At 40.0% G+C, this 12,813-nt stretch overlaps 1 protein-coding gene across 2 annotated transcripts in view; it reads left to right on the top strand.

Annotated features, from left to right (window-relative positions):
• The window catches only part of ppp4r1 (protein phosphatase 4, regulatory subunit 1), an 83,572-nt gene extending 73,577 nt beyond the window's left edge, over positions 1 to 9,995 (top strand). For both annotated transcript variants that reach the window (XM_043687763.2, XM_087986700.1), the window contains 2 exons: positions 3,725 to 3,866; positions 7,172 to 9,995. In XM_043687763.2, the coding sequence (XP_043543698.2) occupies positions 3,725 to 3,866; positions 7,172 to 7,335 (306 nt within the window). In that variant the 3' untranslated portion in view covers positions 7,336 to 9,995. The remainder of the gene's footprint in view (positions 1 to 3,724; positions 3,867 to 7,171) is intronic.
• The last annotated feature ends 2,818 nt before the right edge of the window (positions 9,996 to 12,813 follow it).

Below are 12,813 nucleotides of genomic sequence, written 5' to 3'. Positions count from 1 at the left end.
CAGCGGTGACAAAGTTCCAAGGGCAGCCAAATTTGAGGACAATGTTCCATCGTCTCGCCTTATAGACAGAGTGCAATTAGATGTTTGTGCTGCTGTCTGCTCTTTTTTTGGAATGGTCTTCTGTAAAAATCTATGTTTTTGTATTTTTGGACTGATGGGTCTTGGCATTAGTTTTCACAGTGGAAGACACTAATTGCGTACCAGAACTTCCAAGAGTGTGTCAGGGGGGCACAGGTGAGTATAATGGCCATCACTAAGGAGAAGATCCTGGGGAAGCTGAAAGTCATGAATTTGGATAAATCACCTTGACAGGGGGACTACATCCGAGTTCTGAAGGAGATAGTTGAGATTGTAGAGGCATAGGTGATATTTCAGGGAACAGTGGAGTTCAGGAGGGTCCCAGAGAACTGGAAAGTTTCTGATGTAATGCACTTATTTTACGAAAGGAGGGAGGTAGAAGGCATGAGAGGATAGGCCAGTTAGCCTGGCCATGGGCATTGGTAAGATTTTACAGTCTATTAAGGATGAGCTTGCAGAATATTGCAATGGTAAAATAGGGCTTAGTTAGCATGACTTCATCAGGGAAGTCACGCCTGACAAATCTGCTAGACTTCTTTGAGGCGGTAACGAGCATGTTAAACAAAGACGACACAATGGACATGATCTATTTGAATTTCGAGAAGGCGTTTGCCAAGATTCTGCACAAGACGCTGCTGAATAAGATGAGAGGCCATGGTGTCAATACCTTGTTCCTAACATGGATAGAGGATTGGCTGGCTGGCAGAAGGCAGAGACTGGGGATAAACAGGTCTCTTTTTTTCTCAGCATGGTAGCTGGCGAATACTGGAGTTCTGCAGGAGTCTGTGTTGGGACTACAACTATTCACGTTATACGTTAACTATCTGATTAAAGGAACTGAAGGCATTGTTGCTATATTTACAGATGACACAAAGATGAGTGGAAGGGCAGGAAGGAGGGAGGTTGCAGAAGGAATTGGACAGGCTAGAAGAATGGACAAAAGTGGCAGATGGGATACAATGTGGAAAAGTATGAAGTTTTATGCACTTTGATAGGAAGAATAGAGGCATAGACTATTTTCTGAATGGGGAAGGCTTTGGAAATCTGAAGCACAAAGAGACTAGAGAGTCCTAGTCCAGAATTCTCTGAAAGTTAACATGCTGGTTCAATTGGTAGTTAGGAAGGCAAATGCAATGTTAGCACTCATTTCAAGAGAGCTAGAATCCATGAGCAGTGATGTACTGCTGATGCTGTATAAGGCTGTGGTCAGACAGTGTTGGAATATTGAGAGCAGTTTGGGCCCATATCTAAGGAAAGTCATGCTGATATTGGAGGGGTCCACAGGTGGTTTACAAGAATGACACAGAGGTGAAGGGCTTATCATATGAGCAGTTGAGGACTCTGGATCTGTACTTGATCACATTCAAAAGGATGAATAATTGAAACTTGCAGAATACTGAGCATCGTGGATAAGAGTGGATGTGGAGAAGGAGAGACTAGGACTTCATGAGCCCAGCCTCAGAGTTAAGGGTGATTCTTCAGAACTGAGAGGAAGAGGAATTTCATCAATCAGTGGCTGGTGACTTTGTGTAACAGATTGTCACAGAGGGCAGTAGAGGCCAAGTCATTGAGTGTATTTAAAGAGAGAGAGAGAGAGGTTCTTGAATAGGAATGAGATCAAGGGTTATGTGGAGAAGGAGTTAAGAAAAATGGTGCCATGGTTGACTGGCAGCAAAGACTCAATGGGCCAAATGGTCTAATTCTCCTATGTTTTACAGTGTCCCCCAGCTACCCACCTTGCCAATAAAAACAACTGTTCTGCAGCTATGGCAGTCAGTCATCCCCTTTCTTTGAAGATGGTGACTATTATGGTATCTGAGCTCCTTACCTTGTTCTCCTCTTGCCTGATGACAAAGATGAAGTCATGTACTGGTGCCAAGAATGCATTTCCAGTGTATTGCAGCAGGAATTACTCCTGCACCAATGACCTGCTGGCTGTCGTTTGTCAATGGCATTGCCAACCTCCTGTTTAGATTGGAGTTGTGCTGAGATGGCTCTGCATAGCATGCTGTGGGATGTGTTGAGGGGATCAACAATGTCCTTCTAGCTAGTGCTGCTCTCCCTCTCTGTTCTTGATGAAGACCTCTCTCCATTATTCACCCTAAATAGGTAGGGTACATGGGTGCTTGCGCTGTAGATGGTCTTGATTGTGCTGAAGAATCCATACATGCCCAATAAGATGCCTCAATTTTACACACTGGAGATTTTTTTTTGAGGGTGGGCAGTCTTTGGAAACGCAGTAGAAGCAGGGTCTTTGAATATTTTTAAGGTAGAGGTAGACAGATGAGCAAGGGGATAGGCAGATTTTGAATTTGAAATTTCAATCAAGTCAGTCATGATCTTAAATGGTGAAGCAAGCCTGAGAACCGTGCTTTTTCCACCTCCCATCTGTTCTTTATCTTGCGGGGTTTCTTGTTGGACGTCTGTCTTTATTTGTCTATAGACTTTCTTTCTTTCCCTCAAGTTTTGTTTATGCTTCCAATTCAGGAGCACCTGCTGCTTATGATTCAGTAGCTCCTGTAGCACTCAGTTTTGCTCATCAGACCAGTACTGATGTTTTCTGGTAGAGAAATCTCTCAATTGCTGCTTGAGTTTAAAGGCATGCCAGGTACTATAGACATTCTGTAGTTCCTATTCATTGAGCCTCGTCATAGAGCCGTATAGCATGGAAACAGACCCTTCAATCCATGCCAGTCAGACATCCTGAATTAATTTAGTCCCATTTGCCAGCATTTGGCCCATATTCCTCTAAATCCTTTCATATACCCATCCCAATGCTTTTTAAATGTTGTAATTGTGCCAACCTCCACTACTTCCTCTGGCAGCTCATTCCATACTTGCACCACCCTCTGTGTGAAAATGTTGTCCCTTAGGTACCTTTTTAAATCTTTCCCCTTTCACCTTAAGTCTATGCAATCTAGTTTTAGACTCCCCCCACCCCGGGGAAAAGACCTTGGTTATTCACCCTATCCATGCCACTCATGAGTTTGAGCCTCTGTAAGGCTTCCCCCTGCTGACACTCTAGGAAAAACAGCCCCAGCCTTTTCAGTCTCTCCCTATAGCTCAAACCCTCCAACCCTGGCAACATCTTTGTAAATCTTTTCTGAACCCTTTCAAGTTTCACAACATCCTACAGCAGAGAGACTAGAATTTCCCACTCCTATACTCAATGCACAGATCAATAAAGGCAAGTGTACCAAGCACCACCTTCACTATCTTGTCTGTCTATGACGCCACTTTCAAGGAACTATGAACCTGCACTCCAAGGTCTCTTTGTTCAGCCACATTCCCCAGGACTTTTATGTATAAAGATGTATAAGTCCTGCCCTGATTTGCCTTTCCAAAATGCAGCACCTCGCATTTATCTAAATTAAAATCCACCTGGCACTCCTTGGCCTATTGGCCAACCTGATCAAGGACCCATTGTACTTCAAGGTAACCTTCTTCACAGATTGCCTCTGAGGCCATACAGTACAGGTGTATGTGATTACAGTTTTCAACAAGGTACCCTAACCAGAGCGTGGTTGCTGATAATTACAATTCACTGCTATAGAATTAGTAAGTATTCAGCTCTTAATAACAGTTAACTTTGTTCTTATAAATATTGCATATTAAAGGATGCATTTCTTTATGTATTTAAATGCAGGCTGTACTTGAAGATGATTATATTCCTGTGGAACAGTTTACTGAGCATTTGATGCCACACTTACTACAACTAGCATCTGATCCTGTTCCAAATGTCAGAGTGTTATTAGCAAAAACTTTGAGACAAACCCTATTGGAAAAAGGTGAGATTTTCGATTTCTGTCTCTAGTACAATATCCACAAAAGTTTTAAATGGAAAGCTTTAAACAATAAAATCCAGATTAAATTTACTGGTGACATGCATGGATATTCTACGTATATTCTGTAAGACATCAAGTATTCTGAAAGATATAGTGAAACAAATTTTCAAGGAAGTTGGAGAGCTGCAGAAATTATATAGTAGTCATAGTGGGTGACTGGGGCAGGAATAATGTAAGGGGTAGAGAGGTAAGAATTTCTCCACCTTTTTTTTTGGAAGAATTTTCTACATCAGTATGTTTCAAATCACAAGAAAGGAGATATTCTGGTACTGGTTAGTGGGAATATATTGAATTAAAATCAGTAGAGCAACGTTTAGGGACTAGTGTCCATTGCGTCAAAAGGTTTGAGGTGAGTTTGGAAAAGGGTAGCATCTGGAATGTGCTAAGTAATTAAGGGAGGGCAACCTTTCAATATTGGCAAGAAAAACAGAACAGTATACAGCTTTTAAAGAAGTTGCAGTGGTAGTTTCCTTACTTCTAGGTTAGAATATCTGGGTTCAAGTGCCACATGTTTCAACTGGAGAAAGTGAGGACTATTGATTTAAATAAATGTAAAAATTGAAGTATGGACTATTTTTAGTCTTAAACTTATGCATAATTATAGAGGGCATGGCTGACATATTAAATGAATGCTTGTATTTTATAAAGAATGAAAATGCTGCCCATGATAAAATGAACGAGGAGGTAACTGAAACTTTTGGGTAGACTCAAGTTTGTCAGGACTTGTCAGATAAGCTTGCTTTATTTAATATTTTCTCTATTCTTGGGAGGTGTTTGCAGAGAACTGGAGAGTTACAAACGTCGCATTTTGCTGAAAAAATGCAACTTCAGGCCAGAAATCTTTTGGAAACAATAATTCAGGACAGCCTTTACAATGTGGACTAAGAAAAGCCAACACAGATTTGTTAAGGACAGATTGCATTTAATTTTCTTGTTTTTTTGATGGGCTAATAGAAGGTATTAATCATGAGAGTAAACCATTAATGTGACGTAGATGAACCTCCAAGGCATTTGAGAATGTGCCCTATTAACAAGGTTGAGAGAATATTTCTAGCCCATGGAATAAAAGGGACAGTTGTAGCTTGAATGCAAAATTAGCTGAATAACAGCAGATAACTCTCACCTCTACTTGCTAGTTTTTGGACTGGAGCATGTTACATAGTGGGCCTCCACAGGGGCCAGTTTTAGGTTCTCAACTTTCCTTTATATTTTATTGAGAAATGTTCAAAACACAACTTAAATTTTAAGATAAAACAAAACTTGGAAGCATTGTGAACTGAAAGGTGAATGCTGATGGATATCAACAGGATATTGGTGGGATCATGGAATGGGTGGACAATAGCAATTTAAACTTAAATACAGCAAAAGTGTGAAGTATTTAATTTGGCTGAATGAATAAGGATATACAATAGGGAGTACATTTTGTAGGAGGTGCAGACTAAAAGGGACTTGGAGGATTTCTGTGCTCCAGTCACAGGGCAGGTTGAGAAAGTTTATAGAAATTTGGCCTTATAAATGGGTGCAGTGTGTGCAAAAGCCATGGAGTTGTGATGAACCTGTAGAGACACTGGTTCCGCCTCAGCTGGTGTTGAGCATCTAGTTCTGCTTCTACACTTGAGGAAGGATGTGAAGGCCTTCAACAAGGTGCAGAAAGGTTTCCTGGCTCCACAGATGAACAGCTTTAGCTATATTGGTAGATTGGAGAAATGGGATTGATCTCTTTGGAGAAGAGGGAATTTGTTAAAGTATTCAAAATAATGAGAATCCAAATATAAACTGTTCCTGTTGGCAAAGGGATTTAGAACCAGAGGATACCAACTCGAGGTGATCAGCAAAAGAAACAATGGCAACGTAAGAAGATTTTTTATGCTCTGAGTGAGTGGGATCTGGAATATTCTGCCCAAGTGTGGTGGAGGCACTGTCAGTCCAGGCCTTTCATAAAAGGATTTCATAATGATATGAAAAAAAAAGGGAAAATGGGTCTAGGGCAATTGCTCTTACAGAAAACTGACATGATTGTGTTCGAATAGTTCACTAATTTTGTTTGTCCTAACTTGTTGTCTCTTCCAAAACCTAATTCAGAAAAATAAATCTCAGTAAACATCCTGAGGGACTTTGACAAGGTACATGTGGAAAGAAAGCTTCCTCTAATGGGAGAAGCTCAAACTAGGGGTCACTCTTTTCAAAATTAAAAATGATCCATTTAAAACACCGATGAGGCAAGCAATCTTCTGAGGGCTACAATTCTTTGGCACTCTCTTCCTGAAAAGCTGGTGGAAGCCAAGTTCTCAAATATTTTTATGGCAGAGGAACATAGATCCTTGTTAAACAAGAGGGTGAAAGATATGCTAACTATAGCGTATTACAGCATGGGAAGGGTCCACACTAGTCATCGAGCACCTGTCAATTCTAATTTCCCTGGATCTGGGATCCATAACCTGCTATAGTGCTTCATGATCTATGGCAACACGACGGTTAGAGAAAGAGCGCCTAATCTTCTGCCTGGGAACCCTTCAACCACAAGGGATGAACTCCGATTTCTCCAGTTTCCTCATTTCCCCTCCCCCCACCTTGTCTCAGTCAAATCCCTCGAACTCAGCACCGCCTTCCTAACCTGCAATCTTCTTCCTGACCTCTCCGCCCCCACCCCACTCCGGCCTATCACCCTCACCTTGATCTCCCTCCACCTATCGCAATTCCAACGCCCCTCCCCCAAGTCCCTCCTCCCTACCTTTTATCTTAGCCTGCTGGACACACTTTCCTCATTCCTGAAGAAGGGCTTATGCCCGAAACGTTGATTCTCCTGTTCCTTGGATGCTGCCTGACCTGCGCTTTTCCAGCAACACATTTTCAGCTGCTTCATGATCTAGTAAATACTTTTTAAATTCTGAGAGTTCTGGAAGCCCACTAGCTCTGATACAATATTTTTCTGAAATCCCCAGAACTGAAAAGTAAAAGGAAAGTAGGCTGATACCTCACATTAATGACCATTTCATTTACAGCAACAAAAGACAACTGGGAGTTGATGCTTTTTGCAAACATTTGGTGATCTCCTCGAATTTAAAAGGAGACCACTTTTAAAGATTCTTATTTTTCAGTTTGCCAAAGATTGGAATGTTTATGCTCAAGATTCATTGTTTTCCATTTGTTTCAGTTTAGAGCCCTTGGCTGAGATGTATTGGTTGGGGATTAGGAGGTAAAATGAAGGTTGTTCTACCAAATCAGTTCATCTCATTATTTTCTTACAGAATACTTTGTGAACTCAGGCAGTTGTCACCAGGAGGCCATAGAGCAAATCACTGTGGCGCTGCAGGCTGATCGAGACCGGGATGTCCGATACTTTGCCAGCATATACCCCAGCAGTACAAAGCTTGGTGATGATTCCATGAGTACTGCTTCTTCCACTTATTAAAACAGGCTTTTGTTCTTTGCACCATTGGACTGATCAAACAGTCACTGACATGTGCATTAAATATGTGTATCAGCTGGAATGTACTGGGTGAGTGCTCTAGAATACGGCGAGATATCTGTTCTCTACACTGAACGATGGGGTTTTCCAATTGTGGAGACCTGCCTTAGGGCCCTGTATTACACTGAGATTCATTTAGACTATTACTAGTCGTGTGGCCGTGACTTGGTTTTCATACTTTGACCACTGAAAAATTCTCAGAGGATATTACCACCGAAGCCTTAAACTCCTGTATTCTTAAAACTAGCAAACTTGAACACCTGGAGCCGCCTTAATGGAGGAGGGATTACCATTTCAAACCTAATCATTCCTTCCAGAAAACTTATTAGAAAGGTTACTGATAATTCTTGTCTATAAACAACATCTAGTTGCATTTGCAAAAAGTAAGATCTAGACAAGTTAATGTGTTCTTCTTAATACTGTACAAGAACTTTCATGTATTGATTCAGAAACGTTCTTCTCAACTGTGTGAGTTATGTCAAGGGTATTTTTACCTAAATGAATTAGTTATACCTCATTTAGTTTGAACACGGACAGTGGAGTTGTAATTTGGTCTTGAAGTTTGTCCATTCATACTACAGCAAATTTCAGCCTCGCGGGTATGAGAAAATGGCTGCCACTGATCTGCTTTGATTCACTTCCTTACCCACCTTATTCATTAATGGGTTTTGTTCTAACTACCTTGGAGATTGCACAGGAATTGACTGAATTATAGAGGAGAAAGGACAAAAATGCATACATAATATATACTTAACGCTTTTGAATACTTTTTTTTACAAATTCCTCATTGCTGCACAGAAGTGAAAACGTGTGCAAGGGTTAATGGTAGCTGTTAGTAGAGGTGTGCAGACCCTGTCAAATTGTTCTAGAATTTATACCTCAGAGTGAGGTGGTTTTGACTGAACTCACAAGTATAAAATTTTGCACTATCTGGTGTGCAAATATTGTGTTACATCTATCTAAATTTACATGTCTGACTCCACTTTTAAATCACACAAGCCACCTTTTTATTTCTCATTCAGTCTACCTATAAAAACAATGATCCACCATCTTGCTAGGTGAGGGGAATAGAGACATCAGACAAGCTAGATAATCACCATGAGATAATGTTCTTTCAAAGATCTTTGCAATGTGAGGTCATTTTGATCAACTAACTACCATCTATAAAAACTCTATCTTTTGAGTTAACAATCCCACCATCTTCAAGCTGATGGTCTTTGTGCCTTATTGGCAGCCTATGAGGTCACTCTCTGATGGAGTTCTTCAGTCCTTGATTAATGTCAGCTCGGTCTTGACATCTATAATGAATGGCTTCCAGTATTTAGCAAACATGTCACCTGTCTTCCACTTTTGCAAGTCTTTTCCAAGTTATAGGCCTGTTCTTAAATAACGTAATAAAGCTATCTCATTCATAGGTATCCTGGCTACAAGATATAAATGACATGATAGATTCTCATCAGTCCAGAAAGAGAGGCCATTGGTTAAATGAGTTGTTGCAGAATTTTTGGCACATTATTCAGTGGATCTAGCAGAAACAAATGCTTTGAAATGGGGTTGTATTCCACTTGTGCACTGGCTACCCCATGAACTATCATGTGGTGGATTCTCTAGTGTCCTCCTGAAGGCGATGTTTCTTGCCCTGAACCCCATTTGATGAACAACACTTCTAACCTGCCCATCTGTAATAGGGTAAGTGATTGTAATTTGAGACTGCTGTGTTGCAAGTCAACCTGCATTGCTAAGCCTTCAGAATCAATCTTCAGTTCTGAGTTTGGAGATTGAATGAATATAAAAGACAAATTATAGATTACGTATGGTCTCCTTTTTTTTCTTTGAAAGAAGTCCAGCATCCAAGTATTCTTCCATGTTCAGTAAATAATACTTGTATCTTTTTGTTTTTTTTAATAGATTTTGCCACATTTTAGTTTATAAAATCTTGGTATTGTCTTGGACAAACTGATCTCATTCTAGGCAATAGTCCTGTATCTGAAAATTAGTTTTTTTTTCAACTGATTTGGCTCCAAACCATTTAACAATCTAATCAATTGACTCCTTATCTTTCTCTTAATGACCCCCTCCACTTCTCCACCAAACTTCCCTGCCACCAGGATCAAATGAGATGGTCCATTGCACATGTGGATTTTGGACTTTGTTTTTCAGAAAGTGAGATGTTGCCTGTTGCAGCTAATCTATTATTACGTGCTGCAGAGTGTGGTAAAAGGTCAGATTTCTGTGTGAATTCAAATGTGTGCAGTGGGAACTCTCTGGGTCAGGCTCAGCACTAACACTACAAAGTGGTCAAATGATTTTAAAAGTACAGCATATTTCTGTGTGTGTTATGCAGAGTGCTGCTGTGTACTTATGTCTGTTTCATGCTGGTCATGTCCTGCAGAGTATGTTTTGAATTGGAGTAGCACACAAGCTTTAAGTCAGAAAATTCAGGTATTTTAACTTTTTATCATGATCGGCTGAATGCTGCACCTTTTTTATATGTACATATCTGTGAGCACTCAAGTGCCCGTTGTTGATCATGTCATAAAAAGCTGTTGTGATACAAGATGTTCTGTACTTGTCCAAATAAAAATAAATATGCAACTGTTTAAGTTTGTTGCTGTTCAAGTTTTGATTTTGACATTTTGGAGGGAGTGAACTGGGATTTACATTATCTGATAACTCTGCTGAACTGAGAATTATGTGCATGACAATTTTAAAACTAAGACCTAGCTGGACCAGGATAAATGTATGTTAGTACACGCACACAGCGGTGAGGTGAATGGGACTTCGAGTGCATTTGGTTATGGGTTTGTGGAGAGTGGAAGATGGAAGTTAGAAGAACATTGGACTGCCAATAAAACTGAAACAAAAATGATCGAGAAGCAGTGAAGAATTCGTAGTGGCTGGTTGCTATGATGTCATACTTTTTATCCAAGTGAAGGCCTGGACTTTGATTCTGAACCATGCCAGACACCAGCTTGCACAAGCCTGCTCAGTGCACTTTGAGGCTCAAGGTTTCTCTTGGGGAAATCTGGCTGCTGTGAATGTGCAGACAAACACCTAGGAAATCTTTTTCACATTTTATCAGAAAATGTGCCACTTTTACAACTACAACATGGTGACTTGCAGATTGACCAATAATGCAACATAGCAATCCACCAAAGGGTTAAATTGCAGCTGTACACGCTGTAAGACCAACATATTCTTCCCAAAGTACCAAACTGAATGCTGTACTTGCAACAGAATCTGACAATAGCGCCACAGGTGTGGCTGTTGCCCTTTTCCCCAGTTTTGCCTTGTATTCCACAGCTCCCACTGTCTGTTAAGATAGGGAATCAATTTTTGGTGTATTTTGTACCTATGCTAGCTTTGAGATGTCTTTATATAACATCCAATCACCTCTTGCACCACTGTTCTCATTTAATCATTTAAGGTTTTATTCCAACTTGTTAGCCTTCGATCCGGAGTGTATAATCGTTAACTTTGCAAAACTGGGCAAATAATAACAAATGGGAGTTCATTCTTAATCTTCCTGCTACTGTTCTCAATCTTCAATATGCCACTCTGTTTCTTAATCCAAGACATTGACTTTTCTAAAACATGTCAGGCTTGTTGAACAGAGAACTGATCATGTCAGCCTCCCATCAACTGTCAACCCATTGTCCTTCTAATGCCTCTACTCTTTTTTAATATAAGTACCACAGTTATTATGTGGAAGCTTATCAAATGCATTCTGAAAGACCATTTATTTATAGGAAACATCCACAGAGATTTGTCCACGAGTGACCTCAAAAATACCTCATTTACTAAAAGCAATTTCCTTCTGCAGATCTAGCCCCACCTACTGTCCACTGAGTCAGTTAACAAGATTCTTCAACCAATCAGTAGACAGTAGGTGGCAGTGCTTGATAAGTCAGCTGCTGTTAGGCACAAAAAATCATTTCATCTATCTTGTGGATCTCTGACTTGCTCATTACAGCAATTCTTGGACCTTATTAATACTTTTGATAATGCTAGATCCCTTGTGCTGTCTTGGTGAAGTATCTTTAACATGTTATTCTCTTAATCTATTCCAATTGTTCTAACTTTTAAGCACAAAGGATATACAGGTAACAGCTTGTACCCAGTCTAAAATGCATTCCCATCCTATTGCTCTCTCACTGCTGTACTATAACCGCACAGGAAACAAAGAGCAGAACTGATTTGTATTTTTACATAATTAAAGCTAGTATGGCACCTTAAACGTAATCAAATGTCCTGAAAAATTTCATGTGAGCTGTAAGACACCATGCCATTAAGGAGATTGGAGGGCAGTACAGGGATAGGGAGGGGTTTGAAAACAATGAGCATTTTAACATTGCACACCAATGAAGGTCACCAAACAGTGATTGGGATCATGACTCACTGTAAATTAGAATTAATGGTCTTATGTACTTATGTGAGTACAGTGAAAAGTTTAAACTCGCCACTTAGGGCACCATTTTAGGTACAAAGGTATCTAGGTACAGATTTTTCAGTATAAATTCTTTGAAAAAAATTAGAAAAGAAGAAAGTAATCCAGCATTACAGACCTTCATGGTATCTTGGATGCAAAAGTACAAAATCATAGGAATACATTTAAAAAATAAAGAAATTAAAAGATCAGAATAACAGACCTTCCAATCTAGTCCATGTCAGGCCTTGCTTCCGTTTGACCAGGGCTTCACCTCGAGTTCGGGAGCCTATGACAACTTCACTTGAGACAAGATAATTCTGTTCAATTCTACTTCCTGGAATCTGGATTTGTTTATTATTTTAGAGTATCGTTGATTTCACAGTGGTGCCCCTGGTCATCTTAATTCTGATCTCTTGCCATTCACATGACCATTGGAAAACTATACCCTAACTTCATTGCCTGTAGATTCCATTCAGCTGCCCAGATTATTTGACCGCAGTTCCTTCAGTGAATGTGTGTGTGTGTGTGTATATAAATTTCTCTTGCACTGCTCCCCACATCCCTCCCAACCATTAGACCCTATTCAATGCCCATCTATTGTCGAGAAGATGAGTGGTACAGTCTAATATCAAGGCTCACACTTTTTAAAGTGTGCAAGACTCCATTGGTCTTGACATGACTTACAAATAGCTACTATTTTTGATATTGTACATGACAAGGACATCAGTGTCCACTATCAGTTATTTGTGCAAGCATAGATGCTTCAAATTTCAGATTTGTTCATTCTTTCGTCAGCATTATTCTTGAATATCACATCAAGTAGGTGAAGGCCTCATTCCCTGCTCAACTCCTGCAAGGTCACTGTGGAGAGATAACAATCATCATCTTAAAACAATTTCCCTTCCTCCCTTACCTCTCAGAAGTGTGAAGAGTTCACAAACCTTTGTAACTAAAAAAAAAACCTACAACACTATTTACTCAGCAAAGCAGAA

Source organism: Chiloscyllium plagiosum, unplaced genomic scaffold (assembly GCF_037043375.1).
Source record: "Chiloscyllium plagiosum isolate Xiang-an unplaced genomic scaffold, Cpla_swu_hap1 HiC_scaffold_4, whole genome shotgun sequence".
In the NCBI taxonomy this organism is placed as follows: Eukaryota; Metazoa; Chordata; class Chondrichthyes; order Orectolobiformes; family Hemiscylliidae; genus Chiloscyllium; species Chiloscyllium plagiosum.
The sequence above is the reverse complement of the archived record's forward strand: the minus strand, read 5'-3'. Positions and strand labels throughout refer to the sequence as shown.